Source organism: Felis catus, chromosome D2 (genome assembly GCF_018350175.1).
Source record: "Felis catus isolate Fca126 chromosome D2, F.catus_Fca126_mat1.0, whole genome shotgun sequence".
NCBI classification, from domain to species: Eukaryota; Metazoa; Chordata; class Mammalia; order Carnivora; family Felidae; genus Felis; species Felis catus.
In genome coordinates, this window is record NC_058378.1 from 61,658,879 (window position 1) to 61,685,003 (window position 26,125).

General features: G+C 53.0%; 1 protein-coding gene across 5 annotated transcripts in view; it reads left to right on the forward strand.

The window, feature by feature from the left end:
- NEURL1 (neuralized E3 ubiquitin protein ligase 1) overlaps positions 1–26,125 on the forward strand; it is a 79,010-nt gene that overhangs the window by 47,186 nt on the left and 5,699 nt on the right. For 4 of the 5 annotated variants that reach the window (XM_023240887.2, XM_045040636.1, XM_023240889.2 and 1 more), the window contains exons 2-4: positions 11,088–11,329; positions 11,732–12,053; positions 24,322–25,011. In XM_023240887.2, coding sequence (XP_023096655.2) covers positions 11,088–11,329; positions 11,732–12,053; positions 24,322–25,011 — 1,254 coding nt within the window. Of the gene's footprint in view, positions 1–4,066; positions 4,738–11,087; positions 11,330–11,731; positions 12,054–24,321; positions 25,012–26,125 lie in introns of those variants that run through there. The other variant, XM_023240890.2, reaches the window with a different exon arrangement.

Here is a 26,125-nt window from a genome sequence, read left to right on the forward strand (position 1 = left end):
GAATAGTTAGATACTTCTCAGTTGTATTTTCACCATGGGCCTTGGGATTTGGGTGTGGTGTGAACCCAGGTTTTGGATCGCTGGGTGACAGAGGTGAGGGGGCTGTGACAGTGGTATGTTTGTGGACGTGTTTGGCTGTCTGTGTTTCTGGTGTCTGCAGATCGTGTATGTGTGTTTTGGGCCTCTGTGTGTGTACTGAGTGATGTGTACATATCTGTCTAATATTTAAGGGATTTCATGCTTTGCCTTTGCTTCCACATGTGAGCAGCCACATTTATGTTGCCCTGTGCCTGGGCCGTGTCCTTGTTATTCTGTAGATAGATGTCCGGGTTTCTGCACGAGGTGTGTGCGTGCGTGTGTGTGTGTGTGTGTGTGTGTACTCGCGCGCGGGCTGGTGGTGAGGAGTTGGGTTCCTCTGGGACTGGCCTGGCAGGAGACCCATGGGAAAAATTAATTCCCATTTGGAAAATGGTTTCGGCAGTTACATGCTTGATGTCTTTCATCAGGCAGATTTCCAGAGTGGCTCCTAGTCTTGAGGGCAGGATCGGGGGCGGGCGAGCACCGAGGGAGGCAGCAGTGATACTGAGAGGCCTCTCCTCCCCTCCCTCCCTCCCCTGCCCTTCCCTCTTCTTTCTTTGCCTTCCTCCTTCACCTCCTTCAGTGCTCCCCCACCAGCAAGGATAGGCCCAGTGCTGAGGGGCTGATGGGTGGATGACACACACATATTCACCCAGATGTATGTGTCACCCCCACGTTGATCTCTGGACCAACAAGCCCTAGATGCTGGGGTGCAGGGACTTGAGAGATGGTTCCCACTCTGTCCTTTCACAGAGGGGGATGCTGTGGCCCAGAAGGGGAAATGGTTGGCTGAGGTCACGGAGCTGGTGGCGTCAGGGGAAGCCAGGCCTTGTCCCTTCTCAGTTGGCTTCCCGCTTGTCCTCTTTGGGTTCCTTAATTCTCAAATGGGCAGCAGGGGAAAGGGCATCCTCTGGCCTTATGAGACCCTGGGATTAGCACAGAGGGAGCCGCCTGACTCCTGGAAGGGGCTCTGGAGGCTTAGGCCAAGGTGAGCTCACAGGTGTGGTGGCTCAGCTTGATCTGACTTATTCTCTTAATCCAGCTCCTCTGTGTCTGGCACCCAGTGAGCACCAAGCAGATCCTTGGTCACTGAGTAAGAGGGAAGAGTGAGGGGTACAGGCCCTGGGTGGCTGGACCATATGGCAGTTGGAACTGTGGGTGGCTGGGAGGCAGGTGGGATGGAGCTGTCAGGGACAGCTTCAGGGATGTGAGTCCTGAGCTGGGCAGAGAGGCCAGGCAAGGCTAGACTGGAAGAGGACGGTGGGGCAAGTGTTCTTGGTGAGAGTTTGAATCCCGGTCCACTGGCCATGTGACTTTGGGTCAGTCCCTTCATCTGAGCCTGAGTCTCATTGTCCTCTTCTGTACATTGGGGATGGTAAGGTTTACCCTGAAGGTTGGTAGAAAGATTAAGTAAGCTAATGAGCATTAAGTATACCCTGTGCATAGTAAGCACCCTATAAATGGATGTGTCTCTATGAAGGTTTCCGTGGAGGCTCCTCCAGGCCTCTGTATGTTCGTGCGCGTATACACACACATGCACCTGGTGCCTCTAAGGACCAAGAATATCTCTGCGCCCTCCAACCCTGATGAGTCCCTGGGACAGAATGTTCCTAGATGCTCGTGTCCACCATCAGGCATGCCCACTGGTTGTGTGTGTACATGCATGCACACATGAGTGAGTACGGATCTGTGTAAGGGGAGGGTGATGGTCTAGGTAGTGTGTGGATTTATGTGACTGAGCCGTGCTTCCACCCAGAAACCCACATTCTCTCAGGCTTGGCCTGGGGACTTTGGGGAGATGCTGGGAAGACAAGGACCCGGAGCTGAACCCAGAATAGTTACCATCTGGAATCCCCTTCTGGAGTCTTGGGGTAGGATGGGGGTGGGGGAAAAAGAGGGCTGGTCCCCTCCCAGCAGTGAGGATATGGGGAGGCACAGCTGTATGCACATCTGGCTGCTGGAAAATGTCGGACTGGGATGTCTCACAGAGTGAGAACGGGAGGCTCAGTGTGGGGATTAACTTGGTGACAAAGGTGCCGATCTTGCCCACTCCCCGCTACCCTCCTTCACCCAGCTTGTCATCATGGATTCATTCAGACTTCCAGGGAGAAGCAGGGCCTGCTGTAGGCTTAGCCGGGGCTCTAGGGGAGATGGTAGGCCTACATGGCCCCTAACCCTGAGTCACAAAGGTGTGTGTACATGGAGGCTGCAGAGGTCATGGGGAAACCAACTAGAGTGGACTGGAGGGTTCGTGTAGTAGAGAGAGGACGCTGGCCAGCTAGCTGGGGCTCGCCGAAGGTGGCTTTGCAGTGTGTTATCTGCATTCAGAACTTAGTTCTGTCACTTACCAGCTACGTGATCTCAGGCCAGTTATGACCTCTCAGAGCCTCTGTTTCCTTATCTATAAAGTGGGACTAATTGACACTGCATTGCTGCATAACACACCTATTGTTGTATAGCAAATTACCCCAAAAGTTAGTGGTTTAAAACAGCAAACATTTCATTATCTCAGTTTCTGTGGGTCAGGAATCTTGACACAGTTTAGCTAGATACCTCCAGCTTAATGTATTTTGGGAGATTACAGTCAAGTTATTGGCTGGGGCTGTGGTCTCATCTGAAGGCTTGCCTGGAGGGGATCCATATCCACGCTTACGTGGTGATGGGCAGTTCTTGGTCCCTTACCACACAGGCTTCTGCACAGGGTTATCTCAAGACATAGGATCTGGCTTTCCCCCAAGGGAGAAACCCAAGAGAGGCAAGAGAGAGTAACCAGGATGAAAGCTGAAGACTTTTTATACCCAGTCTTGGGCATGACCTCCTATTACTTCAGCAGTATTTCATTCATTAGGAGCAGTATTCCATTCCACTCTACACCCAAGGGGGCAGGGATTGCAAAAGGGGATGATTTCCAGGAGGCAGATGTGTGGATCATAGGGGCCATCTTAGAAGCTGCTTCTTCCAGACACCTGCCTTGCAGGAACTGAGACAGTGAGGTGAGCTTGTATGTGAAGGGCATCTGAAACCAAAGAAAGAACTAACTTTCATGACTTTCCCTTTCTTCTTTTTCCTGCAGGCAAGTGGGGGAGCTGTTGAAGGTTCTTAGGCACGTAGTGTGGGATCTTGGTGCTGGGCAGTGAAGGAAGCTGTCCTTTTAGCACCCCTTTCTCTGATTTCTCCACAGGACACCAGAAAGGGCAGGGCACAGAGTAGGTACTCCCTGGACACTTGCCAATTGGTCAGGGAGTTCTTCACTGATTGAAGAATCAAACAGTGGCAGTTCATTCAACAATTTGCATTGAGCCCCCACACCGCGCTCTGAGCTAGGCACTGGGGAAACGGCGGTTTCTGCCCTCGGGAGGCTCAGGGTCCATCAGGGAGACAGACACAAATAACCCTGCAGCCTTTTCTTGCCGGAAAGCTGCACTGCAGAGCACGGAAAATGATCCGAGTGACTCTTCTCAACTCTCAAGGATGGCACGCACCCAGAACCATTCTGGATGTGGAGAAGACAGATCAGTGCGTTGCCTACAGTGGGTGCCTCAGGGCATTTGCGGTTAATTCTGTGGAGGAGCCAGAGTTGAAAGAGGCTACTTGGGTGCTGGATGCTATTAGGGGTTTGTGGGTGGAGTCCCTGGGGGTCCATAGCAGGGCCCTCAAGCTAGTCTAGGGGAAAGTAGGCTTTAAAATCAAGGTCTAAAGGGGCACCTGGGTGGCTCAGTCGGTTAAGCGTCTGGCTCAGGTCATGATCCTGCAGTTCATTTGTTCGAGCCCCGCATCGGGTTCTGTGCTGACAGCCCAGAGCCTGGAGCCTGCTTCGGATTCTGTGTCTTTCTCTCTCTGCCCCTGCCCCACTTGTGTTTTTTCTCTCTCTCTCTCCTTCTCTCAAAAATAAATAAATATTTAAAAATAAATAAATGAAAAAAAATCAATGTCTAAAGAATGAGTGAGAGAAAGGCAGGTACGTGGGTGGGAAGGAGGACAGAAAGGTTCCCAGCAGAGAAATAGGGTTGGACCAACCCTGGAAGCAAGAGGCAAGTGAGGGAAGTGGGCCCCTTTAAGGACCCCAGAGAAGTTCACATCTGCCCCGTTCTACCATCATCTCTCCCACCCAGGCTCCCTCTCTACCTTCAAACAGGCTTCCACCCTTCAAACTGGCTTCCACAGTCTTTACCCCAGAGAGAGTCCTATACAGTGCATGCAGTCCAGGGTTAGGGCATTTGGGAGGAGAGAAAACAGGAGTGTCTGGGATGAAAAGAACGGGTCATTTCCTACAGGGGTGTTTGCTGCTTTTATAGGAAAAAAATAAGACCTTATGCTGGGACCAGGTGTTCAAGTGCACATTTTTCCACGTCTAGGAACTCACTGGGTCCTCACAACAACTTGGAGAGATGGGCAGGGCAGCTATGATGACCCTGTGTTTTACAGAGAAAGAAATCGAGGTCCAGAGAGGCGAAGTGACTTGCCCAAAGTCACAGAGCGTGTCTGTGGCATGGCCAGGGATCTGAACCCAGGGCCTCCTGACTCTAGGGTTCATGTTCTTTGTCCTCTGACCCTTATTATCCAGGAAGTGAGACGGCCCCCCTTCACAGGAGGTGCAAACAAGTGTGCCAACCCTGGTATTCAGGCCCACAGGTTCAGAACAAGGCGATCCTGAACACGGTGAGATTCCGTCTTGAAAGATGGTTGGGAAGTAGAGAGGTGAAGGTGGGAGAGGGAAAGAAGATGTGTGTGTATGTGTGTGTGTGGAGGGGATAGCTTGAGCAAAGGTGTGGAGGTATGAGAGCACAGATTGATGTCAGTAGCAATAATAATCATTATTGTTATATAATAAGTATTAATTTTCGTCATTATTAATACAACTAATAGCTGCTAAATAATAATAAATGAAAATTAATATTATTTTAGCAACCACTTCCTGGGTTAGTTTTAAGATCCCATGAAGAAGATCTGCCATGATCCCCATTTTACAGATGAGAAAAGCGAGGCTCCAGAGGTCTTACAGTTAGTGACAGAGCTGCTGGGTTTGGAGGCAGCAGACCTGGGTTCAGATCTGGGCTCTTTACTCTGGCTGGGTAACTCCACTTCTGAGGACCTGTGTCATAGCGGCACTGGGGGCGTAATGAAGACCCTGCCTGTTAAGTCACATAGAGGTTGGTCGTTGTCATTAGCATTGCTCTCTCCCTGTCTCTCCTTGGCAGCCCACCTCAGCCCGGCCTGGGCCTCTGGGGCTCTGCCAGGATAGCTCTGGAGCAGAGCTTGGCCGGGGCAGTGGGGAGGAGGTCACTCTGGAGGCTGCATTGTATCCGGGCCTCTCTCCCTGGGACCCCACCGAGAGGCAGGAATGTGGTCCAGAGCTAGCTGAGGGTCACCTGGAAGGCAGGCCAGGCTTGTGTCTGGCACCTCATAAATGCCCAGGAGGAATGGCTGGGGGGCGGGGGGGCCAGTTTCCATTGTGTCAGCAGCAGCCTTGCCTGAGGGGGAAGAGTGCTCCCACTGTGGCTCCTGAGAAGCTTGTAAACCTGTCACTAAAGGGGGCCTCCCTGCGAGCTCTGTTGGGAGCCAGATGGTGAGACTGGGGCTCCACCAGGACCATTGGCTGCTGGGGGAGTAGTGTCCCAGCATATTGAGGTCCTTTTGTTGTGGCTGCTCCCCCAGCTGGGACTGGCCCAGTGCCTTCTCCACACAGCCTTTCCCCACTACTCCTGCCATCTTGGATTCATGGGGAAAATGGGCTGCAGTATTAGATGCTGAGTAGGGTAAAGGACCCCTAAATAGCACCGGAAGACCAAGGTTCAAGACCCAGGTCTGTTTCTTCATTGCTGTGTGAGCTCAAGCAAGCTGATTAACCAGTCTGAATCATAACTCAGCTGTAGAATGGAGACCTTAAGGGTCATAGTGTCTGTCGAAGTGCAGAGAGGGAGCCCTTTTGGATGGTGTAGGGAAGAAGCCTTGCCCCAGCCACCCCTCTGGCCCTTAATATCAGAGCTGTGCTCAGGGTTAATTCTCATTCTGCTTTCTCTCCTTCCTCCTCACTGGACCATAATGCCAGCTGAGGTGGAGGAGGGAGATAGCAGGGGTTGGGGAGGCGGCGAACACCCTGGTCTGGACCACCATGTTGGACACCTTGGAGGGCACAATTCGTCTTATTTTCTGTGCAGACAGCACCCCCTGGAGGCATGCAGGACAGAGCCTTGGTGGCTGTATGTGGAGGCCCTGGCCCTTGTTCAAAGAGAGTGATGAGGCCCCGCTAAGGCCCTGGTGGCAGGGAGGACAGGAATGGGCGGAGCCCAGGGATGCTTCTTTCTCAGATGGGATCAGCAGGTCCGATGTGCGATGCTCAAAGACTCCACTGGGTCCTGGGAGCATGGAGGGCTGGTGGGGTAGGGTCAGAGTTCAGCTGGGGTCTGCCAGGTGGCAGGTGACCGTGGTCACTTGGAGATACCCAGCAGGCCAGAGAGGGTTTTCACATCATCTCCACAGAGGTGGCACGGTGGCTTTGATTACTCAGAGCTGAGTGCAGAGAGAAGGGGCAGAGGACAGCCCCGGAAGCTACACTGTGGGCAGGAGGAGGCAGGCACAGGATTTTGCATGTCCAGGAATCAGTGAAGGTGCTTTGCAGCTGCCAAAATGCTCCCCTCATACCCACTTGAGAGGTTTAAGGCTGAGAGCGGCCGGCCCGAGCAGGCTTTCGGGTTTCCTGTTTCATGGTCCCAATCCTAGGCACTGCCTGCGGTGGGGTGATGGGGGCTGTGGCGGTCAAAGATTGCAGTCTCCCTTTCCTCCATCTCAGTGAAGACCTGATTTGTTAGTTGTTGTTGTTAGTGTTGCTTTTGAGGTATTCTTTACAGACAATAGCAGTCATTGTCTTTAAGTGCATACTTTGGGGAGTTTTGACAAAGGTGTAAGTCGTGTGAGCACTGCCACAGTTAAGCTAGAACATTTCCGTCACCACGAAAACTCCCTTTGTGCCCCTGTGTCTTCCTCTTGCCCAAACTCCAGTACCCACTGGTCTCTCTAGCCCCATAGTCTTGCCTGTTCCAGAGCATTCTACAAATGGAATGAGCACCTGTGCAGCCTTGGAGGCTGGCTTTTGTCAGCACGGTTTTGAGGCTCCTCTTTGTCATACCGTTATCATTCACTGTTCTTGCAGAGTGGGATTCGCTGTGTTCCTGCACCGCATTTTACATCCAGCCATGTGTGAGGGCAATGTATGAAACGTGGTTTGCATTTCTGTTTTGGTGGCATATACATGTGTATCCTGAAAACAACGTAATAGAATGCCAGCTATCCCCTCAGTGTACTACTTGAAATGATTTTACATGGTACATGGATGAACAGTTTTTTCCATATTTTACCAGATTGTGAGCTTATTTTATTTTATTTTATTTTATTTTATTTTATTTTATTTTATTTTATTTTTTAAGTTTATTTTTGAGAGAGAGAGAGAGAGAGCGGGGAAGGGGCAGGGAGAAAGGGAGAGAGAATCCCAAGCAGGTTCCGCACTGTCAGCACAGAGCTTAATACAGGGTTCAAACTCACGAACCCAAGATCAAGACCTGAGCTGAAATCAAGAGTCGTACGCTTAACTGACTGAGCCACCCAGGTGCCCCAGTTGTGAGCGTATTTTAATGTGCATTAAAAAAAAAAAAATGTGTCCAGCACACCAAACCCATGCTTTCTTGGCCGATTTAATGCTTCATGGCTAAGACTCAGGCCTTGCTGGTGCATTGCCCGCATTGGCGGCTAGAGCCTCTTTCTGCCAGCTGTGTGACCTTGGGTAAGCTGCTCAATGTCTCTGAGGCTTTAGATTCTTCATCAGTAACATGGGCTAGTAATGTCCCTCCATCCCTGTTAAATTTTCTGTGAGGATGAAACCGGTAAGTGTAGGTAAAACTCCCCGTTCAGAGCCTGGCACCTATCAGCACTTGGCTGCTGTTATTATTAGATGCGTATGGCCCATGGGCGCTGGGTGTATGATTTATGTGTACTGTTTTGTACATCTCTGTGTACATGAATGTGTGTGTGTGCACGGTACATGTGTAAATGTGGGATTCCTGGCCTAAGGGATAAGGGAAGGGATAAGTCTCGTAGGGTCTGGATTACCTTCATGTGCTCACAGGTGTATGTGTGTGCCCATGAATGTGCCTTTCTGAGGCCACATGTCTGGGTGTACATTGTGTCCCCGGGCTCCAGGGTTTCCTTATCCTTACTTCTCCATCTTTCTGCTGTCAGCCAGGATGGTGGGCCTGTGCTACCCTTCTCCACCCAAAACTCTGCCTGTGGAAGGGAGGCCCCGGGGAATGGTCCTCCCAGGGCCTAGGTCTCTGGTCCCTGGGTGTCTCCACCATATTTGCCCAGAGCTAGTATTTTCTAGCTCTTTATGCAGGACGGTAGGACCCCACCCAGGATGGTGGGAAGGAGAGGAAGTGTTTTAAAGGAAGCTGAGGTCCTGCAGTTGGTCCCTGGATTCTGAGCAGAGGCTGGGAAAGAGTCCCACGGGAGAGGCTCCAAGCTGCTGGGCTCAGCATGTTTAAAAAACTGCTTTATTGAGTTATATTGACATATGTTTAACCACATGTGTTTAGAGTGTATAATTGGGTGGGTTTTTACATACGTATACACCCACGAAACCATCACTATAAGCCAGATGGTGAACATATCCGTCATCCCAAACACTCCCTCGTGCCCCTTGATAATCTCTCCCCCTCCCCCCTACCCTTCCTAGGTAACCTCCAATCTGCTTGTTATCACTAGAGCTTAGTGTGCATTTCTTAAATTGGGACAAATGGGACAGGGTGTGGGCAGGGCAGGGGGCAGTGGCCGAAAGGAACAGAGGGCCTGTGGTTACTCCGTGGATTGTGTTTGCTTGTCTTTAAGAACCAGCTTATTTCACTCAGCATAATTATTTTGAAATTCATGTTCCTGCTCGTATCAGTAGTTCATTCCTTGCTTACCACTGAGTAGTATTCCACTGTATAGACCTACCACAATCTCTAATCCATTTATTATGGTTTTTGAAACGGAGAGTCAAGCTGTGTCTGAAGCTGGCCTGATCCCAATGTGTACCTCTCCCAGGCAGGGTACCTGTAGGTCACCTGTAGCCACGCTGTGCCCTTCACCCCAAGGGTCTCCTTCCCTGGAATGACCTCCCCTGCTCTGCGCTATCCAGGGCCCACTCAGCCTCTTCCAGGTAGCCTTCTCAGACTGACTGGGTCTCCTCTGGGCCATTCTCGCGTTTATTGCATAGTGGTCTTCAAAGGCCTTGAGCACTGTTCTGTGATTCTAGTCTTTTCTCCTTAGTGAAAGCAAGGGGAGCTCCTCTTTGTTCCAGCCCTACCTCCCACACACAGGATGTCTGACCAGCCATGGACTATGGACACTCGGGTCTGGGCCCTCTGGGAAGAAGGAAGCAAAGATGCAAAGTGATGCAAAGTGATGCAAAGTGATGCAAACATGGCCTGGACTGAAGGCTGCATCTTCTTAGCTCAGGACATTCCTCTCTCCATCGCCCTTTCCTCCCAGTCTTCCTCTCCTTCCTGGAAACCCTTCCTCCCCTTTAGGGAGCAGAAGGCATCGGGGAAAGGCCGATGCGGACTGAGCTTTCTGCATTATTAAATCACTGCCATGGAGGAACCCAACTCTGAAACATCCCAGAAGGCCTCTGTCACATTCTGTGGTTTCCTACTTCCCCAACCCCATCTTCCCCATCCTCCTTGTGTCTCTCTCCTCAAGTTGATGGCATGGGCAGGGGCTGCCCTTCCTGATGGATGGGACACAGATCTTGGGGAAGAAATGAACATCCCCCACTTCCTTGCCCCCAACTGCCAGGACTGCATTAACACTCCCAGCGCTGCTGACACACGTCTTAGAGCCACAGGGTAGAGGCCGCCTGTGCCGGAGCAGGGAAGTGATTTCCCTAAGGTCACACAGCCAGTCAGTGACAGACCCAGGCCACGCGATACCTCGTCCATGTTGCCTCCTCTCTCTGCCCCGTCTCCTGGACACCACCCTTACGTGCTTGTAACGTGCCTTCTCCTGGACCAAGCCCTGCCCTGTACTCTATCCCATTGTGGGGTGAGGTAGAACTGTGTGTAGGAGAAAGCAGCGCGCCTCCCTGGCCAGAGGCTCTTGAGGCAGATCCGGGTTCCATTAGGAAGCCTGGGTGCAGAGGCCTACCTGTGTGCAAGATGTTGTGGGCATGGGGGTGGTATAAAGCAGGAAGGCGGCCCAGGGTGGAGGGAAGCGCCCCGAAGGAGGGAAGTGGCGGGCGTGGTCCTGGGGCTGCTGCCGTGGAGGCTGCCGCACCCACCTCGCTGGTCTCCCAGGGCAGCTCCGCGGTCACGTGTTCACTGCGGCTCAGCCTTGTCAGCCCAGCCCCCATGCCCTCTCTTCCTCCTCCCCTCCTCCAGGAAGCTTTCCTGAGAAGTGACCTGCCCCCCAATCCTTATCACTCATCACTGTCTGCCATTTTTATTGTGATTCCTGTCTGTGTCGTATTTCCTCTCCTGGACTGGTGTCTTCTTGAGAACAGGATCCGTGTTTGTTTCGTGCCTGGATGTCCAGTGCCTAGGACAGGGCTCGGTACTCAGTCGGTAGATAATGACTATTTGCTGAATAAAATAAGTGACGGTGGTAGTGAGTGGCAGTGTGCGGGGGTGGGTGTTGGTAGTAAATGCTGATTGATCACAAGGGTAGCACAGGCCCACCATCCTGTGGAAGACAGATGGTGGTAAATACTAGTGAGTAGCAGGAGATGGACTAGAATCCAGGAGATGGTGGGTGGGAGGTGACGGGTGAAGGACCAGGGAAGGTGGTGAAAGATACTCAATGGTGGTAGATGGCGAAGTGGGACATAGCAAGAGATGGCAGGCGGTGGCCCAAGGTGGCAGCGGATGAGTTGCAGTGACGGTGGACATCCTGGGCGGTGGGCAGCTCCTGCTGTGCCCAGCCCTCCGCCCCTCCGGGGGCCTCTGCCACCCGCTCTGACGTTGCGGCCTGTTCCTTTGCAGACTCCATCGGGGGCCCCTTCCCTGTCCCGTCTCACCGATGCCACCACAAGCAGAAGCACTGCCCTCCGGTGCCGCCCGGCGGGGGGCTCCCGGCCACGCCACTGCTCTTCCACCCGCACACCAAGGGCTCCCAGATCCTCATGGACCTCAGCCACAAGGCCGTCAAGAGGCAGGCCAGTTTCTGCAATGCCATCACCTTCAGTAACCGCCCGGTCCTCATCTATGAGCAAGTCAGACTGAAGGTGGGCCCTCCCACTCCCTGCCCTCTCTGCCTCCCTGGACCTCGACCCTTCCCTCTCAGCACTGTCTTCTGTCCCGGCCACAACGACACCCTGCCCTTCTCTTGCCTCCGGGCCGTCCCTTCTGCTCTTCCTCATCCCTCCTCATGCTCTTCCCTCTTCCTCCTCCTTTCTCAACCTACCCCGTGTGACAAAGAAGGACCCAGGGACGGGAGTGGCCATGGGGGCCACAAGCTGTCACTGGACAGTGGGAAGGCTCGTAGAGGAGGGGAAGGAGGACAGCTGGGCGGTGTGGCTCCCCGTAGGGGTCTGCTGACAGGGGCACACTCCCTCCCCTGGGGCCCTTGGCAGTGGCCGGGAGGCCGGCGGGCCGGGGTGCTGTCTGAGGCCATCTCCTCCGCCCAGATCACCAAGAAGCAGTGCTGCTGGAGCGGGGCGCTGCGCCTGGGCTTCACAAGCAAGGACCCGTCCCGCATCCACCCTGACTCGCTGCCCAAGTACGCCTGCCCCGACCTGGTGTCCCAGAGCGGCTTCTGGGCCAAGGCGCTGCCCGAGGAGTTTGCCAACGAGGGCAACATCATCGCTTTCTGGGTGGACAAGAAGGGCCGCGTGTTCTACCGCATCAACGACTCAGCTGCCATGCTCTTCTTCAACGGGGTCCGCACGGCCGACCCGCTCTGGGCCCTGGTGGACGTCTACGGCCTCACGCGGGGCGTCCAGCTGCTGGGTGAGTGCCCGCTCCCCATGCCCCTTCGGTGCGGGACACGCCTCCAGGTGCCGAGGTGTGACGCTGCTCCATCCCATCAGGCACGGGGACCCCTCTCCCTCTGGCAGGGCCCCGGGGCCTAGAGGGCACCGGGAGAGCTCAGGGAGCCTTCGTGTGCCCTGCAGAGTGCGCCTGTCCTTTGGACTCACAGGTGGGGTGAGGGGCGCCTGGGTGGGATTTCTGCCCTCCAGGGCCCCTCAGGTTGTGCCTTTGAGCAGCACACAACCTTCATCATAAACGGCAGCCTCAAAGACCCCCGCTCCCAGGAAGTAATGAATATTAACCTCCGTAACCATAGTGTAGTGAGCACTTACCTTGAGCCGGGCCCTTCATTATTGCCGTTCTCACAGCATCCCTGGGAGGCAGATTCTGTTACTGGGCCCCCTGGAGGCAAGACTCGAGCTCAGGGAGGTTGAGTCATTGGCCCCAGGAGACGCGGCAGGTGAGGCGTGGAGCCAGCACTAAGTCCCAAGTGAGCCCCTGGCCCCTGGGCTCTGCAGCCCCCCAGGAAGTCCAACCCCACCCTAGTGCTTCTTGCAGGGATGTGGGTGAAAGGGATAAGGGGGGGGGGAGGGCAGAAGGCACTAGGGTGGCTAAGACTTTTCTGGCTGCCCCTGGGTGCCCGGGGTGAGTGAGGCTGCTTCAGGGGCGTGAGCGGGCACACGTCCCGTGGGAGGCAAGGAGGAGCCAGGCTTTCTCAGGAGGGCACACATGGATCCTCAAATGCCAGCGCTGGAAGGGGCCTTGGAGAGTCTCAGGCTTCCTGAGTTGGTGGCTGAGTTGGGACTAGAATCCAGGTCACCTGACTCCCAGTCCAGGATGGCTCTCACCTTGCTCACTCGTGCACGTGCTGGCAAGTGCACGTGCATGTGCGTACGTAGACTCTGGGTACAAATCAGTTCACGGGCAAAGTGGCTGTGTTGCCAGGCAGAGCCTGCATTAGCCTCAGCTTTCCCATCTATAAAATGGGCTGTTGGGAAGAGGAAGTTAAGTTAAAGAGGCTGTGAGCAGAGTGCCCAGCACAGTCCTGGGTATCCAGTCAGTGCTCAGCCCATGCTTGCTCTTTCCACTTCCCGTCCCTGCCCCGTCTCCCTGCAGAGAAAAATGCCACGGAGGTGGTTGGAAACCTTTTTTTTTTTCACTTTTTTTCCTTTCTGGCTTCAGAGCCTAGAAACAGTGAAGCTCTTTTCAAAACACCTTTATTTCAGTAAAAAAGACAGTGAAAGTAAAAACAAGTGAGGAATTGTCAGAAGCCTTTCTGTGGAGTTCCAAACATCAGGAGGCTGTTTTTATTAATTAATAGTTTGGGAACTTTCTGTTTTTTCAACTCAGTAAAGTGTTTCTACATTCACATGGACGAGTTAAGAGCCCGAAAGCAGGCTCTTCTAAGTCTTCGTGGGTGGAGAAGGGAGCCGAGGCCGCCCAAGGATAATTCCCTTTGTGAAATGGGTGCACTTGCAGGGAAGGGCCTCGACCTCCCAGCAAAGGAAGGGCAGTGGTTATGCCCCTGGGCTACAGAGTCAGAGTGACCCAGGTGGGATTCCTGGCCTCACCCTGTACTAGCTGTGGGACTTCAGTTTCCTCATCTGTAAATTAGGGGTAGGTAATAATAAACAACTGTTCTCAGGGTTCTTTTAGAAGAACTCTGCTTAAAGAGCAGAGTTACGTGAAGCAGTTACGTGACCAATGACTGTCAGTCATCCACACCCATCCTGGAGAGGGTAAAGCTTAACCCCAGGTTCAAGTGAATACCTGCCTGCTGCTCTGATATCCTTAGGGCCTCACACTTCAAGGCCCTGGAGTCCCAAAGCCTGAGGTTGCACTCCAGCCAGGACACTTCTGTCTGGGCCTCAGTCTTCTCGTCTGAAAGAGTGTGGGACTACTAGGGCTTGGCCCAGGGCTGGGCCAATGGTGGGAGACAGAAGTGTCTCCACTCTTGAAAAAGGTTATAGTCTTATTGGGAGGGGGCTGGGTAAAGGCAGTGGGGGCAGCATTCTTGCTTTCCCCTCTCCTAGCAACGAATGCCTTTTCCTGCAGTCCCCCCGAAATCGCATTCTGGCATTAAGGCCCAGCTTGCAAGCCACCTCCTCCTGGAGGTGAAGCCTTCTGGAGCTGAGTTCTCTTCTCCGTTTCTTGGGTTCCACCACATGGTGTCTGTGCTTCTCTCCGCCCTGAGGCATTGGCTGAGCCTTGGCCCATCCATATGTCTTGCACAAGACAGGGAAGACTTTGAGGGTGAATCTGTTCTTACCCCCCTGGATTTCTCTCCAGAGTGGAATCTTGTGTCTGGCGTGGGGAGGACACCGAGCATTATTTGGGGGGTTGGGAAGGGAGAGTGGTGGGAAGGTTAACTTGTTAGATGAAGGATAGACCCAGCTTTGCTCTCATAGACAGCGCCAGCCTCACTGAGAAATTAGACAAAGCAAACCCTCCAGACACAATCACAATCTCCAAGAGAAGACAGTAAATTGTTTAATGCTGTAGTCAGAGGATCCTTTCCATCTGCCGAGATGGTTCCCATCCAGCTATCTCATTTAATCGCTCAGCAGCTGGCCTCGGACAGAATGTTTTTCTTTCATCCCCATTTGTCAGGGAGAAAATTGGGATCCACGGAAGGCTTGGCTTGCCCGCGTAGGGCTGTGGCAGAGCTGGGATTTGAACAGGGTGTTCTGATGCCCAAAGCAGTACCTTCCCCAATAAACCTCCAGCAGGTTTAAGTATGGAGGGAGGCAGGAAATTGAGAGGAGGCTGAGGTCAGTGAGGGAGGATGGAGTCCAGGAGTACTTCTTGGAAAAGAGGGCTTAGGCTGGGCCTACAAATTCTAGGAGGGTCTGGGGACGAGGTGGTGATGGGGACATGCGAGGTGAGATGGGGTTTCCAAACCTCAGGGGCCTAGGGAAGGCCCCACCCTCGGGCACAGCCCAGATGGCCTCACCTGGCCTGGCCCTGGTACCCCTCTTGGACCATAAATGGGTTTTCCCGCAGTATTTTCACTTGCATCCGGATTTCCCAGCAGGCTCCTCTCTGTACATTGGACAAAGCCGAGGGCCCAGCAGATTCCTGTCCTAGCTATAAATCACCATAATCCCTGGGTGTTTTCAAACACTGATTATAGCCCCTGAATTCAATTAGCAGATGAAAATATCTCTTTGTTTTGTTCTTCCTCAAGCGATTTCTTTTTTGTGTAAAAACAAAAGAAATCCATCCAAGATGTCTTCAGAGGTAGGCACACTGCTCTACACCATCATTCTGTGGCGTCCCCTCTGGGATCGCCCATTGCCTCATATAGTCCCAGGGTCAGCCTCCTTCCCTTTCCTCCCCTCTTCCCACCCCAGCACCCCCCCCCCAACCGCCCTGATCCCTTCACTGCCTGTGGCTTTCCCTGCTCTCCCTTCTAAGCCATCTTGGCTTTGAGTTTCTCCTTCCCCTGAAGAAGTCACTCTCTGCCTTGGTAGCTCTGAGGACGGGCTTGTCTTTCTCGAGGTGGTGGCCTCCCAGACCAGTGTCTCATCTGCAGGGACTTCCTGCTAGGTCTGCCCCCTCCCTTTCTGCCTCTCTCTGGGACCTGTGGCCAAAACCCTCCAAACCCCACCTGGCCCATATCTGCTCTTCGGATCACAGATATCCTGGGGTACTTGGCACCTAGCAGATATGCAAGTCAGGCCACGGACACATTGGCTATCTCTCCGGACAGAGTGGAGGTAGGGGGTGGCGTCTCTTCCTGAAGTGACACCACCAAGGGGGTGCCCCATCCCAACCCCCTCTGCTCTAACATAACGAGGCCCGCTGGTGCCCCCACCATGACCCCTGCAGGCCTGCTTCAAGCCTTCGAGGCACCCCCGACATGCTGGAGTTCAGGAGATTGCCTCTTTCCTCAGGGTGTCCCGGCCAAGCCTGGGCTGGTGTTTCCAAGAATAACAGCTTCCTACCTCCAGAAAGAAGGACCTGTGGGCAAGCAAATAAACACAAGTTTTATGGGGTGATTAATGCTTGGAGAGATAAGCTCCTATCCCAGTTCTTCAGGGTCTCCCTGCTCCTATCAGAAACGCTGGCTCACAAAGAGCAGCTGTGGGTCCTGGCAGAAAGCTGGTGAGCCAAGACCCCGCTTGTAGGGTGCTCCTGATACCCCTCTGTGCCCACCGCAGCCCAGGTACGATGAGGGGGCGGGGGGAGACACATGACTTGAAAACCCAGTGCCTCTCTTTGAAGAGTGTTTATTTTGGGGGACACACCATATAACTGCTCTGAGATGATCCAATTCTGCAGTGAGGTGTGGCTGGAGAGTAGAGCCGTGTGTTGGGGGCGGTACAGCTGGGGAGCGATCCAGGATTTCCTATAGGAGAGGTTTCAAGTCAGGAACCAGAGAAGCTGAAATGCACAGACTGGTTGGGGAGGAACAGTTTAGGTCGGCCAGGGGGGGTAGGCATGGTCACAGAGGTGGGGAATTAGATTAGCATCATCAGTCAGGGAACAGAACCTTCAGGGAGCGAGTGAAGGGAAGAGGTGTAGGTGACCTGTGGAGAAGGGGTGTGCACAGGCAGGGCTATGTGCATGCATCGCAGGGGAGAGAGCCGTGAAAGTAGAAAGTTTCTGGCAGCTACCTTGCTGTCAATGCCTTTCAAAAGGAGAAAAGGTGGCTGAGAGATAGAAGAGGGCCTGTCCAAATTCTCCCAGCTAGTCAGAAGCCAGGCTGGCCCTGGAATTCAGCTCTCCCAGGCGGAACTGGGCATAAGGTCAGTGTGAGAAGACATTGCCACATCAAAATGGTAGTGGCTGAACTCAGGAGGGCATTAAGGGGGCACTCAGGGTGGGGTCCCAAGGGCTCATGGCATTCTGCTTCACCCAACCTGTGCACATGTGCTCCAGTCCTGGTAAGAGACCTGCCTTCTGAGGACAGAGATCTATAGAGACTCTCAGGGAGGGTAGCTTTCTGAGGGCCAGGCTGCTCCTGGACCACTTGCTAGGCTGGTGAGTCAGCCTGGCTTCCCTGCAATTAGAAGCCTGGGCCTCTCTGGAGATAAGGCCCTGGGGTAGGTCTCCCATACAGGGTGTGCCTCAGCTTGGCGACACAAAGGGTGTGAGCCATCCTGGCTGGCGGAGGACCACACTGCCATCTGGGGCTTCCGTTTCCTAGGCTAAACCAATATTTACCTTCAGCTATGGCTGCCAGGGGCTGAGAGGCAAATATTAGTCTAAGGAACCTGAGCGAAGCTCTGGGGATGGGGGAAAGAGCTAAGGATGCTGATGGCGATTTCTTCTCTGACAGTTTTCTTTTCTTTTTGATTTAAACAAAATTTTGTTGTTTCTCCTGCTTCAGAGACTCTTCCTGGCGCTTCCTTTCTGCTCATCCCAAATTCTGCTAATCATAATCATGGTCCAACTCCAAACCCTCCCCTCCACCAGGAAACCTTCTCTGACCTCCCCTGTTCCTATGACCCTTCCTCTTCCTGACCACCTGAAGGCACATGAAGGTCTAAATGGTATCAGCAGTTCTGCATCATGTATTGTCCTGGTCTTTAAGAAGAGAGCATAAGTCTTTTATATATGTTATAAAGAAAGTTATTATTTTTTAAAAAAAATTTTTAACATTTATTTATTATTGAGAGACAGAGCATGAGCAGGGACGGGGGGTGGGGGCAGAGAGAGGAGGAGACACAGAATCCAAAGCAGGCTCCAGGCTCCGAGCTGTCAGCACAGAGCCCGACGCGGGGCTCGAACTCACAAACCGCGAGATCATGACCTGAGCCGAAGTCGGATGCTCAACCGACTGAGCCACCCAGGCGCCCCAAAGAAAGTTATTATTGTACTCATTTTGCAGATAAGGAAAACAGTCTCAGAGAGGTCTGATAACTTGCTTACAGTCACACAGCTTGGAAGAAGTGGGACTTGGGCCCAGGAGCATGGGCTGCATTACTTCCTAGCTTCTCTAACTATGAGTTCACCTGGTCCCCTGTGAAGTCTGGATACCTCCCAAGGATGGGGTGTTGGCCCTCCCATGTCTTCCAGGATAGCTTAGGAGAGCTCAGGGGGTTAGGGATCAGCTGTACATGTTGGGTATAGATAGTTCACGAGAGCCCCAGCAGGGTTGGCTGGGGAAGTGAGGGTGCCCGGCATCCTGATTCAGCAGTGTCTGCCTCATAGTTCCGTGAAGGCTCCTGACGGCTTCATCTGGTTCTGTTGTTTACAGAGCACTCTGGTGGTTTTGGGTTTTTTTTGTTCTTGTTTTTTGTTTTTTTGTTTTCACCAGAATGAATATATATAAAGTGCAATCTTATACGATGGGCAATATTAGATTGTTTGTAATATCCAGAAATGGCAGTTTCATATTTTCTGCCCAGTATCTCTTTGGTCCAAAATATAGTTTTGGGGAGCTTGAAGAGACCTAGGGGTCCAGGGTGGGGTGTGTGTAGTAGAGGAGCTGGGGCCTTGCAGTACTGGGGACAAAGCCCTCATTTCAGAAGCAGGAGACCTGATTGAATCAGGACTTGACGTGGCCACTCACTAGCTTTGAGCAAGCCTTCCAGCTTCTCTGTGCCACAACTGTCCCATCTGGACATAATTATATATGTGCCATTTACCTCAGAGAGTCTGAGGCTGATGAATATGTAAAAGTGTTTACATATATAGCAAGGGCTATTGTTTTTAGGTTGAAAAGGAATACTTAATTTAAAAATACCGCCAAAGAGACAACCCCCCAAGTCCTCTCATTAGAAGAGGAGGCCTTAAAATCAAGTCCCTGTATCTGGGTGAAATTCAAACCATTCTATCTAAATTGTTTCTTGGAACAAGACCTTTGGTTCTCTAGCTGGGTTCCTTGGAACGCTGGGGTTCCACAGAGGCATCTTGGAGGCGGCTGAGTTGGCAGGCTCTATGGCTTCTTCTTAGACTTCAACCAGAAATTTTGGTTTTGTTGGACAAAAGGATTCCACTGCTTAAAAAAAAAAAAAAAAAAGTTTGAGAACCGTTAGACCAGATGAGTCTGAGAATCTATATGTCTAAGATCCTCTGGCCTGAAGATCCTATAAAGCTTAGAATCTGTGACTCCAAATGTTTCTGGGACATTCTACCCTTCCCTCCATGGGCCTCGAAAAGTATTTGTTCTTCTAGCTTTTGTGTGGTTGGGTTTATATGGAGAGGGTGGAGGCGGGTGTGGGTTTCGGGGCACTGTCCAGAGGGGTGGAGAAACCCCTTACCCGTCCAACCCATGTGCCCGCCCTCCGGGCTCCTTCCCCTACCCCATGCCAGATGCTGACCAGCAAGAGGATGTTTATGGAGACAGTAAATGGGCTGGCAGCACCTTCTAAACGGGGGCCGGCTGCGGCAGGCCGACCCGTGGTTAAAGATTATCCAGTGCTCCGGATGTGAGAATCTAAACAAACAAGACTCTGGGGCTGATGGCAGGCCCTGCTTCAAAGGAGCCCCTTGCCTGCCCCGGAGGGCCCCTGCACCGGTGCCCAGGCCCTGCTTTGGTTGCCCTGCACTGGCTGGCAACATGTGGGAGGGCCCGGTGGGTCTCTGGCCAGAGCTGGCCCCGGAATCCTCAGCCTGGCCCCTCCTCTCCTCCTCTCCCTTCCTTTCTCCCCGCTGGCCCTGCTCAGACTGTTCTCCAGGCATTTACTAGAACAGTTTTCCCACTGAGTGCCTCTCACTTCTGTCAGTCCAAACTCTCTGGTCCTTCAGGGTCCAGGTCAAATCTTGTTTCTTCTGAGATGCTGTCTCTGGCTCACTGTGAGACAGGAAGGGGACCTCAGCCTCGGCTAGAGAGCATTATCCTAAAAGGAATATTTATCCTAAAGAAGAGAAGGCTCAGAGAGGGTGCAAGGAGTGGCTATAGGACACATAGGGATCCGTGCAAGGAGAGCTTTTCTAACAGTTATGGTTGTTCAAAGACAGGGGACAGATAGCCTTGGGATGTGGTGAGCTTCTTGTCCCCGGGGCCATTTTAGTCAAGGCTGGGTGAGAACTTGGCAGGGAGAGGTGGATTTCCTCTGGAGACACTGAGAATTCTGTAACAAAATTATATTCACATATTTTCATGCCTCCAAGCTTTGATCCTCCCACAGCCTACTGGCTCCCTGGGGCCCATGTCCTGGCTTCTCCTTCTGTCTCTACCACTGCCTGGGGCTGGGCACACAGTGTGTCAGTGAGTGGGTGACCTGAGTGCCACCTTGACGGGGAGGAAACCCCCTGTCCTGGCCTCACTGCCCTCGCAGGGCCAGTGATTTCTGCTCTGGCCCAAAGTATTTGCAGGACCACCGCTAGGCACCAGATTAGGCAGGAGCTGAAGACAGACAAGCTCCTTCCTGAAAGACGGGATGCGGAGAGGGGAGCCAGCTTAACAGCTTCTCCGGTGGCCTGGAGCCTCCCCTCCTCCTGTCATAAATACCTCCAAAGTGGGCAGCCATGTGTCCCGCGCGTGGATTACATAACTTGTTGCTTCCAAATGGGCCACGCTGCTGCTTGGGGTTACAGGTAGCCCATCTGGTTTTTCCAAGCTGTAACCCTGGGCGGAGGCTGGTCCCAGGGTGCTCTCCCTGGCTTTTGCGGCCAGGACCCTCCCCTGGCCTCTGACTCGATGTCAGTCCAGTCAGCTCTGACCTTTGCCGTCCCTTGTGCAGAGGGTGCCTGATCAGCTCCTCTATTTCCAGTGTCATCTATTTCAGGGTCCGGCACAGCTGGGCACACTGAGGGGATGGCTATTTTGGAGCTTGCTGGCGGCCTGCAGCCACTCCTGACCCCGAGGGGCAGCTGAGCCGGGAGAGGAGACATACTTGGGCTGGGCACTGGCCCCGGGGATTCCATTTTTTAGCTGTTTCCCAGCATCTCTGATACCTTTTCTCCCTGCTCCTCCAAGATCTCAGGCAAAGCCATAGGGGTCATTTTCTGTCCCTTCTCCTCCCCCCCCCCCCCAACTGTTTCTCCTTCCTTCTCTTCTTTCTCCTCTAATGGCCACTTTGTACCTTCTCCTTTCTGGGCTTTAGTCAGTGATGTCATTCATGACCTTATATATAGTCCTATATCTATCTATCTATCTATCTATCTATCTATCTATCTATCTATCTATCTAAAGTCCTACCTTAAGGTTCAGAAAGTTAATTGCCTAAGTGCAGGTGGACCTAACTTTGGTTGACAAAACTCAACCTGAGTAAGTACTAGTACCTGAGGTTATCAAGTACGGGGGCTTCCCGCTCTACCTCTGATCCCTGCAACAACAGCACAAGGCAGGTATTATTACCCTTGTTCTCTAGGTGAGTGATCTGAGGCTGGGAAGAAAGTTGCTTCCTTACTGGCCACCGTTCAAGTGCTGGATTGGACCGTTAAACCCAGGCCTGTGTCACCGCAAAGCCCATGCACTTTCTTCTGAGCCTTGGGGCATGGAAATGATAATAACAGTGGTTCATGTTTACCTAGTGATTATTATGTGCCAGGTACTCTACTAGGTAGAGTAGGGTACTACTTACCTCCTGCATTTCAACTTCACAGCATCCCTTCTGAGGGGAGTATTAGAATACAGATTTTATACACGTCAGTACATGCTGATTTTACACATGGAGAGGCCCAGAGAGGTTAAGCTTTTGGTCTATGGCCAGAAAATGGCAGAGCCAGGATTTGAACCCAGGCTGATGACTTCAAAATCCTTACTTAACTATGCTCCTATCCTGCCTACCAGTTCATGGATTTTGGCTGCTAAAGCATCTGAGATACCGCCAGGTTGCACTATTAGACATATAGTGTAAATATCAAGGGAGGTGATGGCCACACTGTGCCTTGAGCTGGTCAGGGAACATCTGGAGGCTGGTTCTGTTCATCGTCTAAGAGGTGGGAAGGTGTGCAGTGTGTCTGACTATTCCCAGAGGAGAGTCCTTTTCTCTACGGGACTGCCCCAGAGATAGCATTGGCACAGAAGCTGAGAGAAGTTAAGTAAATTAATCCAGGATCCTTGGATACAGGAGGGTAGACGTCAGGTTAAGAGAAGGAAACACTTTCTTAGAGTAGCTGAACAATGGCATAGGTTGCCTGGGAGGCCCAGGAGTGGGCATGTTCAAGTACAGAAGGACTCCTGAAGGGGCAGAGCTCAGGATAGCTCGCATCCAGCCCCATTCAGAAATCTGTACTGAGAGTCTGCCCAGCTCCATGGCTCTGGGCTGAGTGTTCTGAGTGTGTGTGGGTTGGGGTAGGGAGAGGAGTGTCGGGGTGCATATGTGTGTGGGCTCCTGTGACAGTCTTATTCCTGTAGGCTCTGGCTGAGAATCTGAGCCTTTTGTTGTTTAGTCACCCTGCTGTCCCTGTCCCTTCCTCTCCATCTCCAACCCTGGTGTCCTCTAGGGCCAGTGCTGGAATCCCTGAGGGGTCGGAAGCAGAGGCTATTCCCAGGGGTCCAGGTCAGCCCACAGCCTGTCCCAGGTCCACACGACTGTCTCTCAGGCCTCCCCCTCCTGTTTGAGCCTCCTTGCCTCTGCCTCTCTGCAGCCCCCAGCCTCTCTGCACCATCGCTGTCACAGAGTCAATTCCCTGGAATAATCACATTTTCCGGTCGGCTCCCTCCTTCTTGCCAGGCACGATGCTGGGAAATCCCAACCAGCCAGGCCCCAAGAGGCTACTCCAGAGAGGCAGGGGACTTGAGGGGGGAGGGCCCAGCAGCTTCTCCTTGCCCAGGCCCAAACGAGGCTGTTTCTGGAAAGGGTGGTGGGGGCTGGGGGAGAACAAAAACAAGGAGGCTTTGGAGACTGTTTCTAGGTTCAGCTGGAGCTGAATTCTGACCTCAGCTGCCCACACCAGTCCAGTCCCTCAAGCTTTGCTCCCACACCGAGCACCCCAGCCATCCTTACCCAGGTCCTGGAGAGAAAGCACAGATTCTCACTTTGGGAGGTTCAGAGGAAAGGCTCTCAGGGAGGGATTGGCCCACGCTGTGGTCTACAGTGGCACTAGCCAAATTTGGGGACTTTGACTCCCACAGAAGGGGTTCGATAAACAAGGAGGGGTCCTGAAAGCAAAGAATGTGGTATCAGGAGTTGGACAGACCTTGCTTCGATTTCAGATCTGCCACCTGGTGGCTGTCACATGACATCTCTGAGTTTTATCTCCATAATGGGAACACTTCCACGGGATGTTTTAAGGATGAAATGCAGGGGTAATTCATCGTGCATGATGACTTTTATTATAAATGATGGGACTCCATAAAGCAGGACATAATACAGCCATTAAAAAAATATGGTGTTGGAAACATGGTTATTGGCATGGAAAGGTGTTTAGGACACAGTAAGTGGAAAAGCTAGTTTTGAAAAGGAAATCTGTATATAGCAGGGTTCTTAGCCTGGAGTCCATGCCCATGGATGGCTTTATGGGATTCACAGATGCCCTGGAATTATCCACAGACTTTAGGAAGAATGTGCATTTTTCTGAGGTGATAGGTGAAAGTTACCACATTTTCAAAGGGATTTGTTACCCATAAAAGGTTAAAAACTACTAGAGTTGATACAGCGTGATTCAATTTTTGTATTAAAGAAGTAACTGAAGAATATATTGGGGGGAAAAAGCTGGGAGGTCCTCATCCAAATGTTAAGAGTATTTTTCTCTGGATGGTGGGCTGAGAGGTGGTAATTTTTTCTTTTTGCTGAACTGTCTTTTCTACAAAAGACAGTGTGTCTTACTTGTATGATTAAAAAGAGAAAGGGGTTGATTTCCCCTTTGAAAGTAAGTCCCTTTCAAAAGGAAACCTGGATACATTTACTTAAGTTCTCTCAGCCTGTGTCCTTCTGCGGCAATGCTAAGCTCAAAAGGTAATTGTTAGGATAAGCTGAGACAATTTATGCAAAGAGGGGTTCTGGGGAAGGGGGATCCCCCTGACCTTCCAGAAGGGTAGGACGTCAGCAGTGCATTCAACAGACATTTACTGCTTGTCATCTGAAGTGCTCAGCGCAGTTCTAAATGCTGGGGATCCAAAGGGAGGGCCTGGGAGTTAATAGTAAAAACTTTTGTAAGCGCGCCATTTAGAATGTTTCTCTTCCATCTAGCCTTGATCCTTTGCTTAAACAAACAGATGTCCTGCAGGACTTTGTTTCCCGATTCCTTAGCCTAGGTCCGAAGCCGTTCCCGTGCCGCTAACAACGCGGTCGGTATTTCGCGGTGCACGCTGGAAAGGCTGGCGGGAGGAGGCGCGCAGGCGACGGGGGCTGGCCCCGAGCGGCTCGCCTGACGGTCACCCTGTCTCTCCCCTTCCCCGGCGCAGACAGCGAGCTGGTGCTCCCGGACTGCCTGCGGCCCCGCTCCTTCACCGCCCTGCGGCGGCCGTCGCTGCGGCGCGACGCCGACGAGGCGCGCCTCTCCGTGAGCCTGTGCGACCTCAACGTGCCGGGCGCCGAGGGCGACGAGGCCGCGCCGGCCGCCGGCTGCCCCATCCCGCAGAACTCGCTCAACTCGCAGCACAGTCGCGCGCTGCCCGCGCAGCTCGACGGCGACCTTCGCTTCCACGCGCTGCGCGCCGGCGCGCACGTCCGGATCCTAGATGAGCAGACGGTGGCGCGCCTGGAGCACGGGCGCGACGAGCGCGCGCTCGTCTTCACCAGCCGGCCTGTGCGCGTGGCCGAGACCATCTTCGTCAAGGTCACGCGCTCGGGCGGCGCGCGGCCCGGCGCGCTCTCCTTCGGCGTCACCACGTGCGACCCCGGCACGCTGCGGCCCGCGGACCTGCCCTTCAGCCCCGAGGCCCTCGTGGACCGCAAGGAATTCTGGGCCGTGTGCCGCGTGCCCGGGCCCCTGCACAGCGGCGACATCCTGGGCCTGGTGGTCAACGCCGACGGGGAGCTGCACCTCAGCCACAACGGCGCCGCGGCGGGCATGCAGCTGTGCGTGGATGCCTCGCAGCCGCTCTGGATGCTCTTCGGCCTGCACGGGGCCATCACGCAGATCCGCATCCTCGGTGAGTGCCTCCCCTGACGGCCCCTCCAACACACCCGGCACCGTGCCTTTCCTGGAGGACGGGCCCATCCGGGTAGGCGGAGAGAACAGAGGGCCAGTCCGCCCCGCCCCACCGCTTCACGCGGGTCCCAGGCACAGAAATGAGTCCTGGGTGGGACTCCATCTGCTAGGCCCTTGTCCTCAAATCTCACCAGAGGCATCCTGGGGGCAGGGAGAAAAGTGTGGATCACTGAGTTTCTCAGAATCTGATTAACCTGTGTCCCCATAGATGCATAAACGGCCCGGAAACACACGTCTCAGTGGCCACTTAAAGATGACAAAAAAGTTTTCTACCAGCAGTTAACTTACTGAGGCTGTTTCCATTTCTCCAAAATGGGAATAAAAGTCTCTGCCTCTTAAGGATGGTTGTGTGTCTAGGTAAGAAAAAGAGTGATGTGTTGGTAGCCAGGTGTCTGTGCAGGGTGGTGCCTGGATTGGGAGCCTATGGGGAATCTGAGAATAGGGCCTTGGAAGAAATGGGGTTGCAGAGGTCTGGCCGTTTCACTCCTGGCTTTGAATGGACAGAGTCTAAATGGACTGGTGGATGTAGACTCGTGAGAGTCCTGTTTCTCACAGTGTTCTGTGGGATAGGCGTCTGTTGAAAATGGGTCCTTGGGTGAAAAAATTAGGAAAACACTGAGTTGAGAGAAAGTGGAGGATTCTTTATTGCAGAACTTCTCAGAGCCTTTATTTATTTTTTTAAGTTTACTTAGAGAATGGGGGTGGGGCGCAGAGAGAGGGAGAGAGAATCCTAAGCAGGCTCTTAGCTGCCAGTGCAGAGCCGGATAAGAGGCTCGATTCCACAAACTGTGACATCATGACCTGAGCCAAAATCAAGAGTCAGACACCTGACTGAGCCACCCAGGCACTCCTCTCAGAACCTTTAATAGGCAATATGAATCTTTAAGGAGGAGAAATAGTTATAGGGTACAGCTTTATCTAAACTAATTTGACCAGAAATCTTAACCCCCCCCCCACCTCCAAACCATCTCCAGGGACCTCTGTTTCCCCCAAGTGGGCAGGTATTTCATACTTTGCAAGAGCTGACCTGCTAATCAGTTGCGGTTGACTGGACT